Source organism: Bombus bifarius, unplaced genomic scaffold, assembly GCF_011952205.1.
Source record: "Bombus bifarius isolate JDL3187 unplaced genomic scaffold, Bbif_JDL3187 scf7180000008010, whole genome shotgun sequence".
In the NCBI taxonomy this organism is placed as follows: Eukaryota; Metazoa; Arthropoda; class Insecta; order Hymenoptera; family Apidae; genus Bombus; species Bombus bifarius.
The window spans coordinates 297,963-318,635 of record NW_022884388.1 but is presented as its reverse complement, the minus strand read 5'-3'; the positions used below and the strand labels follow the sequence as shown (position 1 = coordinate 318,635).

The following is a 20,673-nucleotide window of genomic DNA, read 5'->3' as shown; positions in this document are numbered from 1 at the left end:
GAGATTGGAAATGGCTTTTATAGTCTTATAATTGAAAGAGTAGAGTATTCGTTCTAAAAACTTTGTGATTTTAATGGTTCATGTTCAGATGATAAAGGGGTTTTCTCAGGTGCGTAACACATGCTTGATGACTCTATTTATGTAGAATCGACGAAAACAAAGATTATATTATAATTGTCAGTCTTAGTTTACGGGTGCTTCCCTCGACGTCAACTTATCGCGCAGTTCTGCCCGAGCGGCCGAGGTAAATGGGCGTGTGAAACAGTGCTCCGGAGAAAGTGCGGCAAGTGGGAAAGAGAAAACTACGAACGGTTACGCCTATAGCCAAACGGTGGAAACCCGTGTCCTATATCAAGAAGGCTAGCAAACTGTTACGCCGGGCGACTCTCTGCCTGGCCCAGGTCACACACCGCGGGCCAGACGGACACCAGATGTCCGCTCTTCCGTACGGCGTACCCTCAATAGCCTTAAGCATCCGTCATAAACCCGAGTCACTTGCCTGCTAAGGTCCTTCAAACAAACATCTGGTTCCGAGGAATTTCTAAAGACTATTGTCTACCACGGCTGGACAAGGGAAGGTTGGTTTTTCTCACGCACGCTGCAACTTTCCTCACACTAACTACTTTCTCTCGAGGGCGGTTAAGACCCTTCGTTTAACCAATTAAAAACGAAGCCTATTCCCTCACTCTCCTAAATAACATCGGCACCAACAAATCCGATGGTCCCGTGCGCTAGACACACCCATCCCTAGCTTTCCTCCGACACATCATCGTCTCCCAAGACGGTACTGATTTTACATCCTTCGAACGGTCAACATCCTTCGAGCGGGTAGACACACCCGCAGATCAGTCACTCAATCATCTCGTACACACGCACCAGTGTAACTATCCTCGTTATAAGTTGTGGAATAAGCGGTGAAATATAACTTACTACTGTGTCATATTCAATCAACCACCTCTGTTATCTTAACCGAAACAGGGGAACGACTACTTCGCGGCGTCGATTCACCGAATCGTAGCGAGAATTTACGCCTCTCGCTGACGCGTTTTCCTCGCGACCGCGTCTCTCCGCGAACGGTCGTAACACAAACCAACTATGGGAAATATTCCACCGATAAGAATTATAAACAAATAAGAACAATATTACATACACAAAACAACAGATACATTAAAAACACGTCAACCAACAAACCAAGGACAGGACTGCTCAGCCACAATAGAAGTTGACATGGAAAACAACAAAGCAACAACTCAACAGGACGAAAGCTGAAAGGTAGCCAGCTATAACAAAAAAAGAAAAATAACAGCCAACCCAGATATGGAACACCAGCGATGGCTGCAAGAATTACCGCTAAGAAACTCCTTCAGCTCGCTAACAGAAGAATTAGACGACGACCCAACAAGCAATACCACAACTCAATCAACACACATTACAAAACCTCCACCAATATTTGTTGAGGCGCAAATAATAGACCCGCTTATCGATCAACTTAACAACATTGTTGGAAAGGATAGTTACAGAATAAAACAAACAAAACTAGAACAAATAAAAATCCAAACAAACACACCAGAAAATTACAGAAAAGTTATAAAAGAATTAAGGGGAAAAAATGCCATATACCACACGTACCAGCTCAAAACGGAAAGGTGCTACAAAGTAGTTATAAGAGGACTGCACCCAAAAATTAACACAAAAAAACTAAGTGACGAATTAGCAAAGATGGGCCACCAAACAAGAACTATAAACAATATTACAAGGTACGATACGAAGCAACCACTACCGCTATTCTTAATAGAATTAGAACCTAAAAATAACAACAAGGAAATTTTCGATATTAAAAAAAATCTTAAACACACTAATCACAGTCGAGCCACCCAGGCAAAAAAAGACACACCACAATGCATGAGGTGTCAACAATATGGACACACTAAAAATTACTGCAACAGGAACCCGGCGTGTGTCAAGTGCGCAGAAAAGCACCTAACAGCGAACTGCCCACACATGGGAAAAATAAACGACGTAAAATGCTACAATTGCGGTGGAAATCACCCAGCGAGTTACAAAGGCTGTCTAGTAAGAAAGCAACTTCAAGGCAAACTTTTTCCGCCGCTTCGTAACAGGACACACAACAATCTCCACACGCAACAGGACAACACAGAACCTACGTCAACACCAAAAACACAGCACGCAAGGAACAATAACCACACTAACATCAACACCGCTAGAAACTGAAGCTACGCGCAAGTAGTCAACCGGTCGTCACCCTTAGACAATCAAGAACAGAACAACCACAGCAACGACACTACAGAAATCAAAGAGTTAATAAAACATTCCATAAAAAACACCGAAATACTCATAAAAATGATAAGCGAACAAAACGAACTCCTCAGACAGCAAACACAGCAGATAACAGTCATGTTACAATTACTTACTAACATGATGAGCAAAAAATAAAAATAGACACGCTTAAAATAGCAGCCTGGAACTCTAACGGGCTACAACAAAGGGCCCTAGAAACTAAAACATTCCTGTATAGCAATAACATCGATACACTACTCGTCTTAGAAACACACCTCACAATAAAAAGCTACATAAAAATACCGCACTACACCATATACGACACCAAGCATCCCTCAGGGAAAGCACACGGAGGGACGGCAGTAGTAATAAAAAACGATATTAAACATCACCTACACAGCCAGGTCAGTAAGGAACATATACAAGCAACTACCGTTACCGTACACACTAACAGCAACCAACTGCAGTTGTCAGCAGTATAGGTACCGCCGCGACACAAAATCACAACGCAAATGTGGGAAGACTACTTCCGACACTTAGGTGACAAGTATATTGCAGCGGAAGACTATAACTCAAAGCACACACTATAGGGATCAAGAATCACCACACCTCGAGGCAGAACCTTGGAAAAATACATTAGAAATAACAACCTCAATATATTATCCACAGGAAGACCGACATACTGGCCGACAGACCTGAGCAAAATACCTGACCTGCCAGAATTTGCAGTTACAAAGGGACTAAACGCAAATAAACTAAACATAGCATCCAGCCTCGAGCTCAGCTCCGACCATACGCCCATAATAATTACATACAGAAACAAACCAATACTTTATAGCAGCACAGAGAAGCTATGCAATAAAACCACCAAATTCAAAGAAACATTCAAACATGCAAACATTCAAAGAAATAATAGAGAGCAAAATCAGCTGCAACATCCCACTGAAAACACCTGAACACATCGATCAAGCAGTAACAACACTCACAGGAACTATCCAAGAAGCAGCAAGGGCAACCACTATACCTGAAACAACCAACAGACAAACAAAAACAGTTCCACTAGACATCCTCGAAATAATTAGAGAAAAAAGAAAAGCGAAAGCAAAATGGCCAAAACACAGAACAAAAGAAAACAAAAAACACCTAAACAAACTCACAAAAGAAACAAAAAACAAAATAAAAGAGCACAAAAACAACGAGTTCACAAAGTTCATCGAGCCACTATCTGCTCACGAGAACTACAACCACAAAACGAATAAAGAAGACAACAAAAATTGTACCAGCAATCAGAAGAGCAGACAACACATGGGCAAGAAGCAACGAAGAGCAAGCTGAAGAATTTTCCAACCACCTGTGCAGCACATTTACCCCACATAAAATCAACAACAGCAACCACAATAGTCATACGGACGAGGATGCGCTAACCACTAGTACACCTACTGACAATCACTACACCATACCCAAAGCAACAGCACAAGAAATCAGAAACATAATTGAGAAAACAAAAAACAATAAAGCACCAGGAATCGACATAATTAACGCAAAATCTTGAAAAACCTTCCGCCAAAAGCGATAAGACAAATCACAATAATAGTAAACGCAATGCTAAGAACACAATACTTTCCAAAAGCCTGGAAACTGGCACAAATCATAATAATACCCAAACCAGGCAAGGACCCACACGAAACCAAGTCCTATCGACCAATCTCACTACTTCCGGTGTTCTCTAAGATACTAGAGAAAATAATCTACGACCGGATAAAACCAAGAATAGAGAAGAATCAACTAATACCGGATCACCAATTCGGATTCAGAAACAAACACTCCACAATAGAACAAACGCACAGACTCGTCAATGAAATCCTACAGGCGCTGGAAACAAAACAATACTGCACGGCACTCTTTGTGGACATCGAAAAAGCATTCGATGAAATAAACCACACTAGCCTACTACAATCAATCAGAAAACAGTTCCCGGGGCAGATATACCAACTAATCAAATCATACCTAAGCAGCAGAAGCTTCATAATAAAAATCAAAAACACACACTCGGAAGCTAAAGAAATCAAGGCAGGAGTTCCGCAAGGAAGCGTCCTAGGACCAATTCTATACACATTATACACGGCCAACATACCAACAACTAACAACAGGAAAATACTGACATTCACGGATGACACAGCTGTACTAGTCAGGCACACTAACCCTGCAACAGCAGTTACACTACTACAAGAACATATCACAAAAATAGAAAAGTAGCTTCAAGCAAAACAAATCAAAGCAAACCCCGAAAAATGCAAACACATTACATTCACCCTGCGAAAACAGAAACAACCAAACATTGTACTAAATGGCACACACATAATACAAACAAGGCAAGTCAAATACCTAGGACTCCACTTAGATTCACGACTCACATGGAAACAGCATATTAAAGCAACAATAGACAAAATACAGATGGCAAGGAGACAAATGTACTGGCTAACAAGTCGAAAATCCAAACTAAGCATAGAAGACAAACTAAAAATATATAAAATGGTCATAAAACCAATCTGGACGTACGGAACAGTACTATGGGGAACAGCAGCAATGAGCCATATAACCAAAATAGAGGCAACGCAATTTGCTTACTTAAGGACTCCAACTTATTTTGTTTTGCCTATTAAATGCGATCCGAAATAGATATATCGTGTTTACGCCTATTTTAAACAGAAAAATCTTACAATTTATAAAAAGTCAAATGTTAGAGTGTTTCATCACTGAATTAGTAGTATCTGAAAAACTTTCGGATTCGGATTAAATTATGCTACTGAGTTTCACGAGATATTGGAAGACACCTTGGAAGGAATTCTCCTTAGCGCTGGAGATAACAACCGGGTATTTACAGGCACTTATCCAAAGTTTGTTGTGTATTATATATATAATAATTAGGTTATTACTCCAAAAACGTTTTTGGAGTCGTATAGTTGTATCTTCTCTCGTTTTGTAAATAAAGCGAAGATATATCATTAACGCTAGTATGCACGTATGACATGAACAAAGAAGTTGATGGCTTGTATTTTTTTAGAAGGTCTTCTAATTCCTGCAATCAGTAAATATCACAATGATAAACTTAGTAGATGAAAATAAAATAATATCAGGAAGACAGATTAAGTTTATTCATAAGTAATAATCGAATGAAGCGATTACGAACCGTTTATTTTGAAAGTGGTGTAAGTCCATTTTTGGGAAAAATTAGGGAAACGACAAATTTACATATACTTTAGTGTGATTTTTCTTATTTATAAGTAATTTATAATTTAGATTTAAAAAATTTTTAAATTTTAAATTTAAAAATTATTAAAAATGTAGGTTAAGAAATTTGTTAACTTTTTTAAATTTAGATTTTAAAATTATTAAAATTAATAATGATTTATTTTGAAAGTAGTGTAAGTCTATTTGTTGTAATCTATAGACTGTCCAAACGGCCATGGTATCAATAATGACAAACAAATGATAGAGAATGGAATTCTATCCTATTTATTTCACATAGTATTGCGCGTGCGAATGTGAACAAGTTGTTTAAATGCGATTCAGTAATGTACTCATAAATTATTATTACATATAAAATGTTACGAAATTAATAATAGTTTTATGTTTATACCTTTTCCAAAAATCACCTTCTATCGTCTTTTCCAAAAAATAATACAATACAAATATCGGAGATGCGATATAGAGATACCCTTGATAAATTGATTTTATAAACATTTCAATGTAATAAATAATCTAATAAAATGTAAAATATAATATCTGTTTTCATTCACACTGATGTCTTAACATAAATTAAATTAACTAAATGACTTATTAAGCTTTATAAAGAATGTGCTAAATTGTCTTACTTCTTAGAATCTGGTGGAAACGGATCTCAAAGCATCCTGTGGCTAGCTTTGAAACCAATTGATCGAAGTGTTGTTTACGATTGCTGGAAACTGTCTAGCCCTGTTTCATAATGTTGCACCAACGGGAGAAAAGCAAAGAATGCATTTTAACAAATTTCGAACTCGATTGATGAAAAATTTCCAACAATTTTCTTTGGTGTCCATCATGCCGGTTTGTTTTACCTACGATATAATAAAAAGGTCGATATAACATATTAGAATAAAAATTGAAGCCATGCATAAGGCAAATATATAATAACTGCATTGAAATTCCTCAGTATTAAAGATATTATTTATACGAGTACCAATGCACAGGGCAAAGTTTAAATTCAGACTATAATTAAATCATAGTTCAAACTTTAAAAATATATGTCGGAGATGAAAGGACACCGGAGCCTTTGGAATTTTGGATAATCCCGCAACATTCTAACCTAGAGTCTACTATAGCTGTAATTGAACAATTGTAGTTATTCAATCCGATTGTAATTGTTCGAGAGTTGTGATAATGAGCTTGGGCTCGAGGCGACAGTCAGTCGCCGAACGTAGCCGCGGTCACGGGATGAACGCTTTGTCTAACAAAGGTATGGAGTAATCCTATAGCTCTCCTTAAAAGAAATATTCGTGGCGACACGCGACAGTAAACATTCCAACGGCTTCTGTCCCGTGGCTCGCCACACGCACATCCTATTCTTCGAGTAAGATGATTGCCAGATGTCGATGCGTCTCCGCAGTACATGCTCAGCTAGCTCGAGGGCCCGTTATAAATCTTAAGGTTTGGCTAACTAAAGTCCTTCAAACAAACAGTCTTTGCCCCAACTACGATAAGATAGGGGAGATCTATTTTTTTCAACGAACGACGTCTCCCACTAGCGACGTTTCCCTCAAGGTCGGCTAGCATCTTTTTCTCACCATCGATATAGAGATTGACCAATTAGCAGCAACGCCAATTTCCCTTATTTTCTGAACGAAAGCTTTCCTCGACGAATCCCATATAGTTTTAGACACACCCCATATAGTTTTCCTCTGTGGCATCATGGGGACGGAAATTCATTCTCACTTGCGATCTCATCGACGAAAAGAGTAACAGTGAATATTACGCGTTTGACTTAGATTTTGTGAGCACGTTCATCTATCATCCCGTCGACCGCGGATTCGTTATTGAACCTAAGATCATTATCATTAGTTTCTCGAGTATCTAATTACCACGGTTACTTGTCCAGTTCTATAATAATGGTATTTGCACTAGTCAATGTCTTCTCTATTGCATAACGACGACGTGTAATCCAAACGAAGATTCGCTTTACGCCCCTAACCCTAATTCTAATGTAAACCCGACATCAGAAGTGGGATCAGTGCCGATTATAACAGTGCAAGAGCTTACGACCATTGTGCGCGAGTTAATTCCGTCGCTAGTGCAAAAATCGAGTGTGGAACCTAACAATTTTTCGACTCCGCTGCATGGTGCGCAGCTACCAATCTGATTATGGAGGAAAATCCTTTACAAAGCAGTGCCCTGAATATAATTTCAATACCGAGTGTCGAATCGACTTCTACGTAGTGGAGGCGCTAACTGGTAGATCAAGCCATCCGGGTGAGTCGTTTCCATTTTACCCCGATTTCGGAGCCGAGTGTTCGCTAATTAAAGAATCCGTAGTCTTGAGAATCTCTGGCAAAAGAACGGTTGATATAGTAGTAATGCGAGGAATAAGAAATATTGGTACTAAACGTATCGCTCAAATCTTGTCCGTTGCAGGTGTCGGTGGTTAGAGATAAACTTTTCATGTTCTCGCTGATAGTTATTTAACAATACGATATCGCGATTGCTCGTTAAATTTTAAGCCAAGATTTTGACGTAATATTACACAAAATAGCCTCGCTATGTGTAAAACAAAAATAATTAATGCCTGTAGTAAAACCGCTGAAAACGAGATCGATGTTAATGAAGTTGACAATGAGGTACGTGGTAGTGATAAAAGTCGATTAATCTTTCTTTTCGAAAATTCAGAGATTCATCCGTTACGGGTTCCCTACGTACTCGTACAAAAAATACAGGCCAGTTAGAAATACAATTAATTGATCCTAACATCGCCGTACAAGGAGTCCTAATAGACTTCGCGAGCGCAGAATAGTACGTGATAGAACAAGCGATTTAATTGCAGCCAAAAATCATAAAGCCTAGTAATTCACCGTTCGCGAGCCCTGTGCTACTCGTGAAGACGAACAATGGTTCAGATAGATGATAGGTAGATTTTCGAGAACTAAATAAATATACGGTCGCGGATCGGTATCCTTTACCCCTCATTGCGGATCAAGTCGCGAGATTACAAAAGCGAGATATTTTATTATTCTGGACATGGCCGGTGGGTTTCTGTAAACCCCTGTTCATCCTAATTCTAGGAAGTATACAGCATTGATTACCCTCGAGGAACAATTTGGATAATAAGTTGTTGTTTTCTTCGAATTCTTTTGTGCCTTTGTCCGATCCATTCGATGTCCTTTATTTGCATAACATAAGTGCGTGCGCGTTTAATGTTTCTTCCGGAAGTCATTTTCGGGACGGCGATACTATGCTGACTCCGTCGAGAATGGGGATTCTTATATTTTCGGACAACCCTAATAATTTTGCAACTAATAACTTGTCTAAATATTCTAATATTTATGTTCTTCCTTGCTACAATTTTGTAAGCCATAAAAGCGTTTGCTGCGGAAATCCTCAGGAGTAGTCGCATGCCAAGTCTTCTGTAGCATTTGACCCTTTTTAATTGTGGTGACATGGGGAATCATTTGGTCGGAGTGATCTGTACTACACTTTCCTTCATTGTATTCAGCAGCGGCTACTGATTTCGATGATGCGAGCAGGCGAAACGAGAGATCATTCTTGAGATTCCTTTGAAAACACGTGTAACAGCCAACGTGCCATTCGTACGTTGCCGTCTATTTGGATGATGTCCTAATTATTGCCGACTCGATAGATCAAGCTCTAAAAGAATTGCACACCCTACTAGATACCCTTGTAAAAGCCGGATTCTCCTTTAACTTTTCAAAATGTTCTTTTCTAAAGGCATCGGTACTCTATCTGGAATATGTAATTTACGACGGAGAAGTTCGTCCCAATCAGGGTAAAATGCACGCCTTGAGTTCTTTATCTGCGTCAACGACCGTCACACAGCTCAGGTAGTTCATAGGTTTAGCCCTTTATTTCCGAAAATTCGTCTCTAAATTTTCACGGGTAATGAAACCCTTGTATGCGCTTACTTCCGATAATAAAAACATGATTTGGCAGATAGGCATGGAAAAATAAGGCAGAAGGTAATTTCCGCCCTGACCGACGCGCCGGCGTTAATGGTATTCGACCCGAACTATCCGATAGAACTTCGTATCGACGCTAGTTCGGATGGATATGAGGTTATTTTAATGCACAAGATTGAAGGTAAAAATAGAGTAATAGAATATTACAGTATAAGAAGTAGCCCTGCGGAATCTAGGTATCATTCTTACGAACTATAAACGTTAGCAGTTGTGAACGCCGTCAAGCATTTCCGTCATTATCTCCACGGACGAGAATTTCTTGTCGTCTCCGATTGTAATCCTTTGAAGGCATCCAGTAGTAAGGTAAATTTGAATGACAGGGTTTACAGGTTGTGGGCTTACTTACAAACTTTTACTTTTGACATTCTGTACCGGGAGGGTAAACGAATGGCCCACGTAAATTTTGTCTCGCGAAATCCCGTAGACTTGGATCACCTTACGATCAACGAAGTCATAGAGAAAGAAATCAATCTGACCGAAATCTCCGAAGACTGGCTATTAGTGGAATAACGTCGCGACTCCCAAATTTCTGGGGTCGTCAATAAGTTGCAGAACGAGGAGCTCACGGGAGATATCGCGAATACGTATGAATTACGGTCCGGTACCCTTCATCTTAAAATACAGAGAAAAGACAGAACTCCCTGTTTGTCCATTTTCCCCAGAGGTTTTAGATGGTCTGTTATTAACCATATGCAACAGTCAATTATGCACTTAGGTTGGGATAAAACGCTTGAGATACTGTGCAAGTGTTACTGGTTCGAAGGAATGGCGGAGTATGTTCGCAAATTCGTAAAGAACTGTCACACTTGTCAAGTTTCGAAGGCCAGTTCAGGTAAAATACAAGCTGAATTACACCCTATACCTAAGACCAGCATATCTTGGCATACAGTTCACGTGGACATAACGGGTAAACTAAGCGGTAAAAGTGGTTAGAAAGAATATGTATCATGTATATGTAATATCATTGTTTTGGTCGACGTCTTCACTAAATTCGCATATCTGCATCATACTCGTAAAGTAGATTTCCTTAGTACCGTTAAAGCACTTAAGTACTATATTTTTGTTCGGCAGTCCTTGCCGGATAATAGCGGATCAAGAGAGGTGTCCTAACGGGTAAAGAATTCCAAGATTTCTGGCAAGGTAAACACTAAAACTCCACTTAATCTCAACCGGTGCGAGTAGGGCCAACGGTCAGGTAGAACGTATTATGGGTACGTTGAAAATTATGTTCACGATCATAGAAACGACCGGGCGATCGTGGCTAGACGCGATTGGCAAAATACAGCTGGCTTCGAATTGCACCACCAACCGCGTGACTAAATCGAGCCCATTGGAACTATTAATTGGTGGAACAGCAAAGACCTTACGACTCGTTGATACCCGATAATATCGAAGAAAGGGAAGTAGATATCTCTGATGTAAGACAGCGGGCAATAGAGGATATAGAAATTAGTGGTAGGTACGATAAAGGTGGAGTTGACAAAACTAAAGCTAAGGTAGTTAGGTTTAACCTTGGTGATTTTCTATTATGCAAAAACGAGGAAAGAAACCAGACGAAGTTAGATCCGAAATTGAGGGGTCCATTCGAGATAGCAGAGATTTTGGAAGGAGATAGATATACTTTAAAAACCTTAGACGGCAAACAATCATATAAGGACAGACATGACAGACCGAAAAAATGCTAGAAGGTTGCGTCCCTGCTGAGTTAGACGTCTGCGATGATGACAACGGCGGTGATAATAACGATGCAAGTACACTGACCTCAGAGGATCATTAACACTGCGTTGTGGTCATAGCAATACACCGAGTGGTTTTATGTGCTTTCTTTTGTAACCCGTTGAGTGGGTTTATGTGCTTTTTGTTGTAACCCGTTGAGTGGGTTTATGTGCTTTTTGTTGTAACCCGTTGAGTGGGTTTATGTGCTTTTTGTTGTAACCCGTTGAGTGGGTTTATGTGCTTTTTGTTGTAACTCGTTGAGTGGGTTTATGTGCTTTCTGTTGTAACCCGTTGAGTGGTGTTCTGCGCTTTCTGGGTGTAATGCACCCAACGTGGCAATATGATCCAACAAACTGAGATTCACCAGTGTACGAAATCGAAAATGATCTGTTGTGTCATTACGGTCTGACTGGCGACTCACGGAACGCACCTAACACTTTGAATACAAATTATAACATTACAAATTCTTATTCTCTTTTATTTTTCTGTTGTCAAATCTCCGAACGAAACTTTGTTATTGCACTGGACCCTTGACTTACTTGGACATTTAGTTAAATCGTAAATAATGTCAGTTGCATCGAATCTAATGTAAGAAAACACGATATTTTAGTTACACACGAGGACGTGTGATAGTCAGGATGGCCGTGTCGGAGATGAAAGAACACCGGAGCATTTGAAATTTTGGATAATCCCGCAACATTGTAACCTAGAGTCTACTATAGCTGTAATTGAACAATTGTAGTTATTCAATCCGATTGTAATTGTTCGAGAGTTGTGATAATGAGCTTGGGCTCGAGGCGACAGTCAGTCACCGAACGTAGCCGCGGTCACGGGATGAACGCTTTGTCTAACAAAGGTATGGAGTAATTCTATAGCTCTCTTTAAAAGAAATATTCGTGGCGACACGCTACAGTAAACATTCCAACGGTTTCTGTCCCGTGGCTCGCCACACGCAGACCCTATTCTTCGAGTAAGATGATTGCCAGATGTCGATTCGTCTCCGCAGTACGTGTTCAGCTAGCTCGAGGGCCCGTTATAAATCTTAAGATTTAGTCAACTAAAGTCCTTCAAACAAACAGTCTTTGTCCCAACTACGAGAAGATAGGGGAGATCTATTTTTTTCAACGAACGACGTCTCCCACTAGCAACTTTCCCTCAAGGTCGGCTAGCATCTTTTTCTAACCATCGATACAGAGATTGACCAATTAACCGCAACGCCAATTTCCCTTATTTTCTGAACGAAAGCTTTCCTCGACGAATCCCATATAGTTTTAGACACACCCCATATAGTTTTCCTCTGTGGCATCATGGGGACGGAAATTCATTCTCTCTTGCGATCTCATCGACGAAAAGAGTAACAGTGAATATTACGCGTTTGACTTAGATTTTGTGAGCACGTTCATCTATCATCCCGTCGACCGCGGATTCGTTATTGAACCTAGGATCATTGTCATTAGTTTCTCGAGTATCTAATTACCACGGTTACTTGTCCAGTTCTATGGTAATCGTATTTGCACTAGTCAATGTCTTCTCTATTGCATAACGACAACGTGTAATCCAAACGAAGATTCGTTTCACGCCCTTAACTCTAAGTCTAATGTAAACCCGACAAATACATACATCCTTATTAAGCAATGTCATAAATGAATTTATTTAGAATTGAAACGAGTGAAAAGACAAAATGAAAGGAATGATGATTCCCTCATTTATAAAATTCTATTTATATTGTTCTTGGTTCAAAGAGAAAAAAGTAATGTTCAAATAGTCAGTGCACTAAACATAGTATTATCCATATCAAAATTATTATACCGGATGTTTTGGTGATCTGATGTACCCAGTACAACCTGAAATAACCGAAAATATATGTATTTATAAAAGTTCCTATTTTTTTATACGAAGATACTTTTATACGCACCTTGATAATCGTTGTCGGGCTGTTGACTTAAACTCTTGTTTTAGAATAAATTTCCTAATTCCCATCAGGTAAGTTGCAACATACTTCTCCCAATTCATATCCCGTAAATCTAGTTTGACCATATCGCTGTCATTCAACATTTTCACCTTCCTGGCCAAGTCGGAACAGTTATCCTGTTGAAAAGTCTATTCGTGCAAGGAGGAATGTCCTATGAATGTGAACAGCTTATTGCCATTTCTGAGAAGTTTCATCATTCTGAAATATCATTTTTAATTATTATTATAGACGAAGTCAGAAATTATCCCCGAAAGATAGTTAGTTGTTCGTGGATGAGTAGAATACTCACACTGGTTTACTACCTCGGAGTCTTAAAATGACATCTATGACAAATGCACGCAAAACATGCGGAATTACACTCCGAACGTTGTAAATATATCTATTAGCTACGACTGAACAACCTGGATACCATAGTGTATCGTTCAGTGGCATTTCTATGCTATATTTTACCACAGCATCTATCATCGGACCCCACCTTGTCAATTGAAACACTTGCATTATTATTGATTCTAAAATTATACTTAAAGCACAGTTTATTGTCATACGAGTATCTCGGAAAATATTATGAAATTGAAATAAATATTATATTGCATCATTACTTTTCTAAATTGAAGTATTGAGAGCAAAAGTGAACTTTTGTATTCTACGTTTGTTTACGAACTCTCCACATTACTTAAATAAACTGAATTTTTGGGATACTGTAACAATGGAATTACATGTGTTAAAAAAGATTCGTAATAAATTTTACTTAAGAGGATTAGCGTTACTCGTGCAGTTGTAAACTTTAACTTTAAGATTACGATGTAGCGTGACATGCCATGCAGTACATATTATCGTGTCAACTACGAAATCGACAGGCACTACATCCAATCTTGCATCTTTCCTAGCCGGTATTGTTGTTGCACATCCTCTGCTCACCAGCAGAAAAAGACCTGGTAACATTGGTTTAGAAATTATTTGTGAGTTTCGGTTATCAGAAATATAGCACTAAATAGATTGGAATGAATTCTCATAATTGTGAACAACAACAAACTTGAACTATAATAATGATGATCTGGTGGAAATCCTCTCATTTTAGATTAACAATAGATTAACTACACTTTTCCGAAATATGACGAGTATTGAACAATTACTATTGAAAAATATCTATGGAAGTACCTGTAAATGCAGAAGTACCCTGTATCCAACCAGGACATGGTTCTTCCAAAGAGGCACCAACTATGCTTGGCCTCACTATTGCAACTGGCAGATCTTTGCACTTGCTTGCTACAACCTGCTCTGCTAAATTCTTACTGAATGTGTATGTGTTTGGATATGTTTTTAAAATCCTATTTTCTATTTCATTAATCGACCTTTCGTCGAATTTGTCACACATATCGATCACCTCTGAAGCTTTCAAACTCGTGCTGCAAAATTAATAACAAATGAACATATTCTTCGAACTATAATTACAAATATAATATTCGTAAACCGTGGAACAACGTTTTCATATAACTTATTCTTACGTATAAACTTTTTCCTCAATCTCATGTAGATTCGCATTACTAAAAGCTGTGCTGACGTGGACGAAGCTAAGCGGATGCTTTAGTTCGCTCCAAAGCTCGATGACACGAGCGGTACCTTTTGTATTCACATTAACAGCCACGTGTAACGGTTCGTTGAATCTCACAGTGGCCGCGGAGTGAAACACTATGTTTACTTTCTCTAACAACAGACTTCTATCTTCTCGCGAAAGACCTAAATCTGGCAGACTCACGTCACCTTTCACGGGGTAAACTTTGCTCAAAACTGAGGGATGTTTCGCTTTAATGTTATCGTATATCTGAAAACGAGAATTCCAGAAATGACAGTCAATCAATTTGGCTCCTGACAGGCTTAAACATTGAAGGAAACAAGTATTATATACGAACGGGATCATCTATGATCTTTTTAAATCGTTGTTCTATCGCTTCGTTAGTTTTTGGGCGGATTAGTATAAAAATGGCAGCGATGCGTGGACACACGCGCATCAGTTTTTCCAGTAGAGCTACTCCCAGGAATCCGGTCGCTCCTGTCACAAGGATCCCACTACCAGCGTAGAATTCCTCGAGCGAATTCGTCTTATTCAATCCTTCATTGGTCCCATTTTCATTCGTTTCTTGATTGATTGTATCCATGTTTCAGGGTCTTCACACTTTCAGTTCTAATATTTGCCATAGATTAGATTTTATAGATATCATATTTGCCATAGATTGCAGACAAACTGTATTTGGAAAAAGTAAAAGAATTATGTGACCCAACAGCCCAGAGGATATGAAATCCGTAAATATTTAAAGGAACTGTCAATCACTCTTAATCTTAATCTTAGTTTATGTTGTTATTCGAAGAGATATTTGGACGCAGCATCTAAATAACTAACAAGTATAATTATAAGGAATGTAATAAATATAACAAGAGAAATATATTTTATCATGATGTAGAGTATTTTGCTTAGATTTAATAAAATAATTGCGTAAATACATACTCCCTCTACTACTACATCATTTGTTTTATATGTAATTACTATTACGTATGTATACTTCACTTTGTTTACTAAAAACAAGTGAACTTACTATTTAAAATGTAAAATGCATAAAATATATCGCACGGTTAATGTTGTCACCGCGGAGCGTATTACAATTTTCATAAACGCGAGACTCGAAGCAAATCCTAATAATAAGTGATGAAAACCCGATCCTAAATACAACTTTTGCCAGAAAATAATGTCTCTTGTGCAAGTAGGTTACGAAGGCGAATGTTCCGATTACCTCTACTGACTGGTGATAAATTATTGCAAAATTAAAATAATGAGCCATTTTAGTGTGTAGAATGTAAAATACAAAATATTTGAGTATTCAAAAACTTCATTTAAACTATTGTAGTAGTTAATGTCCCGATGATATTTTTGATACATATGATATTGATAATAATCAAAGACATAAATGAAAGACACAATTGAATACAGAATAACAAGGAATCACCTGTTACCTGATGCTATTTCCACCGCGTAATGTTTACCAAATATCGTACGAAAATGCGACTTGGCGATAGCAGATACCGATACGTCTGTCACAGTACTGTAACGATATTCGATGTGATACACTTCAAGATACTGACTCTTTTAATAACATCACCCTACTACTGAAAGTGGATAATGTTATGCATGAATGATTCGATTAACGCTTTTTATCTCCAAAACCAAGGAAGAAGGAGTCTTGAATGGTCTTTAAACATGAAATATCGATCACAGCTGACTTTTTATCACTGATTGCTCATACATTTGCATTTTAATGACATTTTCATTGCACATAACGTTTTATAGGTTAAGCTGAAGGTGAAAATAATTGAATTGCAAACTCCATCTCATATAACGAACGATCTTTTTTGCTGAGGTAAAAAAACACCAACACACAATCAGCGAAGAAGATATTCATACAGTACTTAACTATAACAAAAATTAGAATTATAATAGAACGTCGTTTAGTAGGATATTTTTAGCAAATGAAAAATATATACATATTCTTAAAATCTGCAAACAAATTTTCAAGAAAAGAAGAAGAAAAAGATTCGATACCAGCTCCTGTTGTGAAAATATTAATATCTAGCTAATGTTAAAAATTATATGTGTAACATATATTCGTGCAATTAGTGCTTCATAGTATAAGATGTATTTGAAACGCAATTTCATCCTGATGTAAGCAAATCCAAAGCACAATACTACTAATACATTAGCGTGGGTTTTGTATCATGTTTGGAAACACGTAAGAGGAGTAAGAACACGTAAGAACAGAAATCATTTATAGAAGGCACTCTTTAAAAAATGGAAAAATAACTTAAATAGAGCACTCATCAATTTGATCAATTCAGTGTCACCATATTTGTAAGACATAAAGGAATCAAAAGAAAACTTTACTAGCAGGAAAAGTCGTGGTTGGGCAGACTCCGATTTTAATAAAACTTGAGACGTAAACGTAAAATTAGCAAATATAATGCACATGTATTGATGGTGGCACATAATTCCATTCTGGATTAAATCTTTTGCATTATTGCATCTGGTTTTTCGAGAGTTCAATTCCTGGCATTTATTGATAAGGTGGTACTGCATTTTTCACATAGTCCAAAAGCATAATTGCAACTTAGGTAGCATCCAATGGCAACAATTTTACCGTGTTGCATACATATTTGGAATGCAGGAGCACGACAAATTTTATATAATTGCAAGTTTTGTCTTCTATTCACCGATGATTGATTGAACAACATATTTTATATAAACACATTGGCAAATATGCATGATCGAAGGGGACGATTAATCTGTCCTACTTTAGGAACGTGTAGCGGATTTGATCTTTGATATGGATTTAAATAACATAATAATAATTTCTTGATCACCAAGTAGTTCACTTTGTCGCTGAAAATCGTTGTGTTGTTCAGCCTTTTTTGCATGTAGAAGTCTTCTGTTATACCTGTATTCTGATACACCTACAATTTTCTGCTGCTTCATGGATAGTAGGATATTTTTCTCAATAAAAGTAAATGTCAATATGCACTTTAACATTTGTTCCTCAGAGAAGGGGTCATTTGCGACCCATGATTCTTTTGAGACTCTTGTTCCTCGTGACGAACGGAGTATATGCTATGGCAATAAAAACGTTAGACCTCGAATTTCATGGTCAAGATCGTTTTTGAACAAATTATTTTTTACAAATCTTCACTGATCCGAAAGTGTAAAATTACTATACGATAGATTCTCTTTACACTTTACTCTCTGTACACCCTGTACAACATAAATATGTATTAAATATTACGGGATGTGTTGCTCTGTTTCGCAATTTTTTAATAAATTTTATGAATGACAAAATCTGAGCGAGCGCAGCATTGAATGCGCTGGTAGAGCGTGGAAAATGTTAAGCTGATGGAAAGCGAGCAGCAAGAGGGCGAAAGGCGGGCTGAAGCGATATTTTATTTAATCACTCTATTATGTCGTACGAATAACAGAAAAAAATAACAGGAAAAAGCGTCGACATACTCACGAATCATATTGCAAATAATCAATGCATTCACTCGACGTTAGTTTCTACTTGCGCATAATCGGCCACCTTACGTCGCGGTGGTCTGAAAATGAAGCATAGTCCCATTCTTATTTAATAATCACAAACCTAATTACAGATACACGCTCGCTCTAACGTCAACAATATGTTATTTTATTCAAAATCACTGTCATTGTCCCGTCCTCTTAAATTACTTTTCTTGTTATACATACGTCGTAACAAAATGATTTAAAAAATCATTTTCATATCCGTGAAATAGCATTTCGAGAAATTCTTCCGCCTTTTCCTGAAACGAATAACTTGGTACTGTAGAATAGCTACATCCTCTATGATTTCGATGACTTTTGAACACATTATCGGGAATACGACTCTAAACAACCATTTCCTGTACATGTAACTGTTAGACGGCTATAGTTTCTGAGATATTCAGAAAAAATTATCGATGCCAGTCCAATGAATTCTACCAATGTATAATGTATATAATTATATACAATTGTGCATCCGCGACAGCGTACGCGCTGTTATTTGTTGCCCGACCATCTTTTGTTTATAGTATATACAGGATGTTCAATGTAAAACAACATAAAGGCTGATTCTTGAAGGTAAAATAAGACGGAAATCAAAAAGAAAAAAATTGCGTTTTCGGATTTATTTTTGAATTATTGACAATTAAAAATCGGCCGAAATATCACTGTGCGCGAGTAAATCTCCTTACACGAACGAAAGTAGGTCAGCTCAAGCAGTGGGGTACACGATGATCATCAAATCGAACGATAGATGGGCAGCAGTTTATTTTGTACTACAAACTATGACATTCGGAGGCGTAGACCATCCTGCGTAAAGTTTTTTAAGAAAAATCATCGATTATGCTTACTCATTAAAATCCATAGCAGCATATCGTAAACCGCTTCATTTTCGAATAGAGAGGATTAGTGTCTCCATTAATTCTTTGTCTCGATAAATAATTAATAAACAAAAACACATATAGACAATATTTGTAGAAAATTCACACACGTTGGGAAATCGCACACGTACCTCGAGTGTGCGCACTGCTGACAAGAAAATCGTAATGAAAATAGCAATGTTCACAGAAAAAACTACATATGAATTAAGTATTCTTGAGCTACTACTGAATGTGGCCGTACGCTGTTTTGCATAAATCAGAAACGATTTCCATACAAACTACTGATCACTAAATATTACAATATCCACACACATGCACATGAAATAAGAAATCAGGAAACACGGAAAAAACTGCAAAAAAATGATTTAAACTTATACTCCAAGAATTAATTAAGGTATCGTTTTATGCAGTAACGGGTAATAATAAATGTCAATTGAAAAATTATATGTATCGCATTAAATAGCTCTTTAAAAATTTTCGCTTTTGTTGCCGAGATGATACTATCCTTGGAAGGCAGTTCTAACCATTTTTAAACACATCTGGTGAGCAGCTTATACGTTTTTTCAATAGACATACCCAAAGAAACACCTCAGTTAACGTGTCTATTCCTGACCAATTTCGAAAAAATCATACAAAAGAAGTAAACGGGTTGGCCAAGAATATTGTACATTTTTCTTTCTGCAAGAACTCTCCACTATTACCTTGTTATGTAACATGTTTTAGTGACTTTAGAAATTTGGGCAGAGCCCAACCTCTTTCTTTCAGAAAGAGGATAGAACAGTTTTGGAAGGGCTAATTCATTTCGACATCGTCGAAGAGAGACGTTAACCCCTTCCCGTGCCATTTAGCTCGACGAAACAGACCAGACTGATGCTCGTAAACAGGAACTAACTTTCAGTCACGATCGTAACGGGCAAAAAACAATCCGCGAGCTCGGCTTGTTATGTTTACGTTTGACCCAAGTATCTAGTCAGACTCGCGATATTCATGTTTGGGCCAAAATCTTCATCGCGAGTCTGACTCGCTAAAGTACAGGAAGGGGTTAAGAGGACTGTATAAACGTAAAATTGAAGTTAATCGTAATTGTAGTATAGATTTAAGTTATTTCGCTGTACGTATTTTTAGGCTTCTTTATTTTTAGTTCCTTGAACTTCTTTCCTTTATTATTGTATTCTTTGTTATTTAAAAAATGTTTTATTTAGTTCCAACGCGAGTGATTCGGGTGTGTAGTGTGTGTAGTTTTTTTTTTTTTATTTATTTGTTGAAATTACAATCAATTCTCGCGTTGAGAATTTTCAGTAATTTTTCTGGCGTGGCGCAGTGACATGGCTGTTTATTTATAATAAGTTAATACTTATTATAGATAAGTATAATTTATAAGTATTATAAGTAAGTGAATGTGCTTAATTTGGATAACTAAATGAATCTAGCGTTTAGGTCTAGCGGGTAGTGCCTCTTCAGCCAGCGAATCTGGTCCGTCGTATCAAGTAGTTC

The 20,673-nt window shown here is 37.7% G+C and overlaps 1 protein-coding gene across 1 annotated transcript; it reads right to left on the bottom strand.

Moving 5' to 3' along the window:
* Positions 1 to 12,934: 12,934 nt before the first annotated feature.
* LOC117206890 (fatty acyl-CoA reductase 1-like) lies at positions 12,935 to 16,329 on the bottom strand. Its single transcript, XM_033446590.1, has 8 exons — positions 16,216 to 16,329; positions 15,120 to 15,451; positions 14,715 to 15,031; positions 14,368 to 14,615; positions 13,958 to 14,141; positions 13,499 to 13,684; positions 13,153 to 13,407; positions 12,935 to 13,081 (listed from the first exon to the last, which is right to left on the bottom strand). The coding sequence occupies exons 2-7, from the start codon at positions 15,363 to 15,365 to the stop codon at positions 13,338 to 13,340; spliced, it is 1,251 nt and encodes a 416-aa protein (XP_033302481.1). The 5' UTR covers positions 15,366 to 15,451; positions 16,216 to 16,329; the 3' UTR covers positions 12,935 to 13,081; positions 13,153 to 13,337.
* Between the last annotated feature and the right edge of the window lie 4,344 nt (positions 16,330 to 20,673).

What these genes read in the sequence shown, in the direction of transcription:
- LOC117206890 (XM_033446590.1), bottom strand. Translation starts at nt 15,365, where the DNA reads ATGGATACAATCAATCAAGAAACGAATGAAAATGGGACCAATGAAGGA. An exon ending in ATTGAGGAAAAAGTTTATAC is followed by an intron (nt 14,616 to 14,714) that starts GTAAGAATAAGT and finishes TTAATTTTGCAG; the next exon opens with CACGAGTTTGAAAGCTTCAG. An exon ending in AGTAACGCTAATCCTCTTAA is followed by an intron (nt 13,685 to 13,957) that starts GTAAAATTTATT and finishes TCAATTGACAAG; the next exon opens with GTGGGGTCCGATGATAGATG.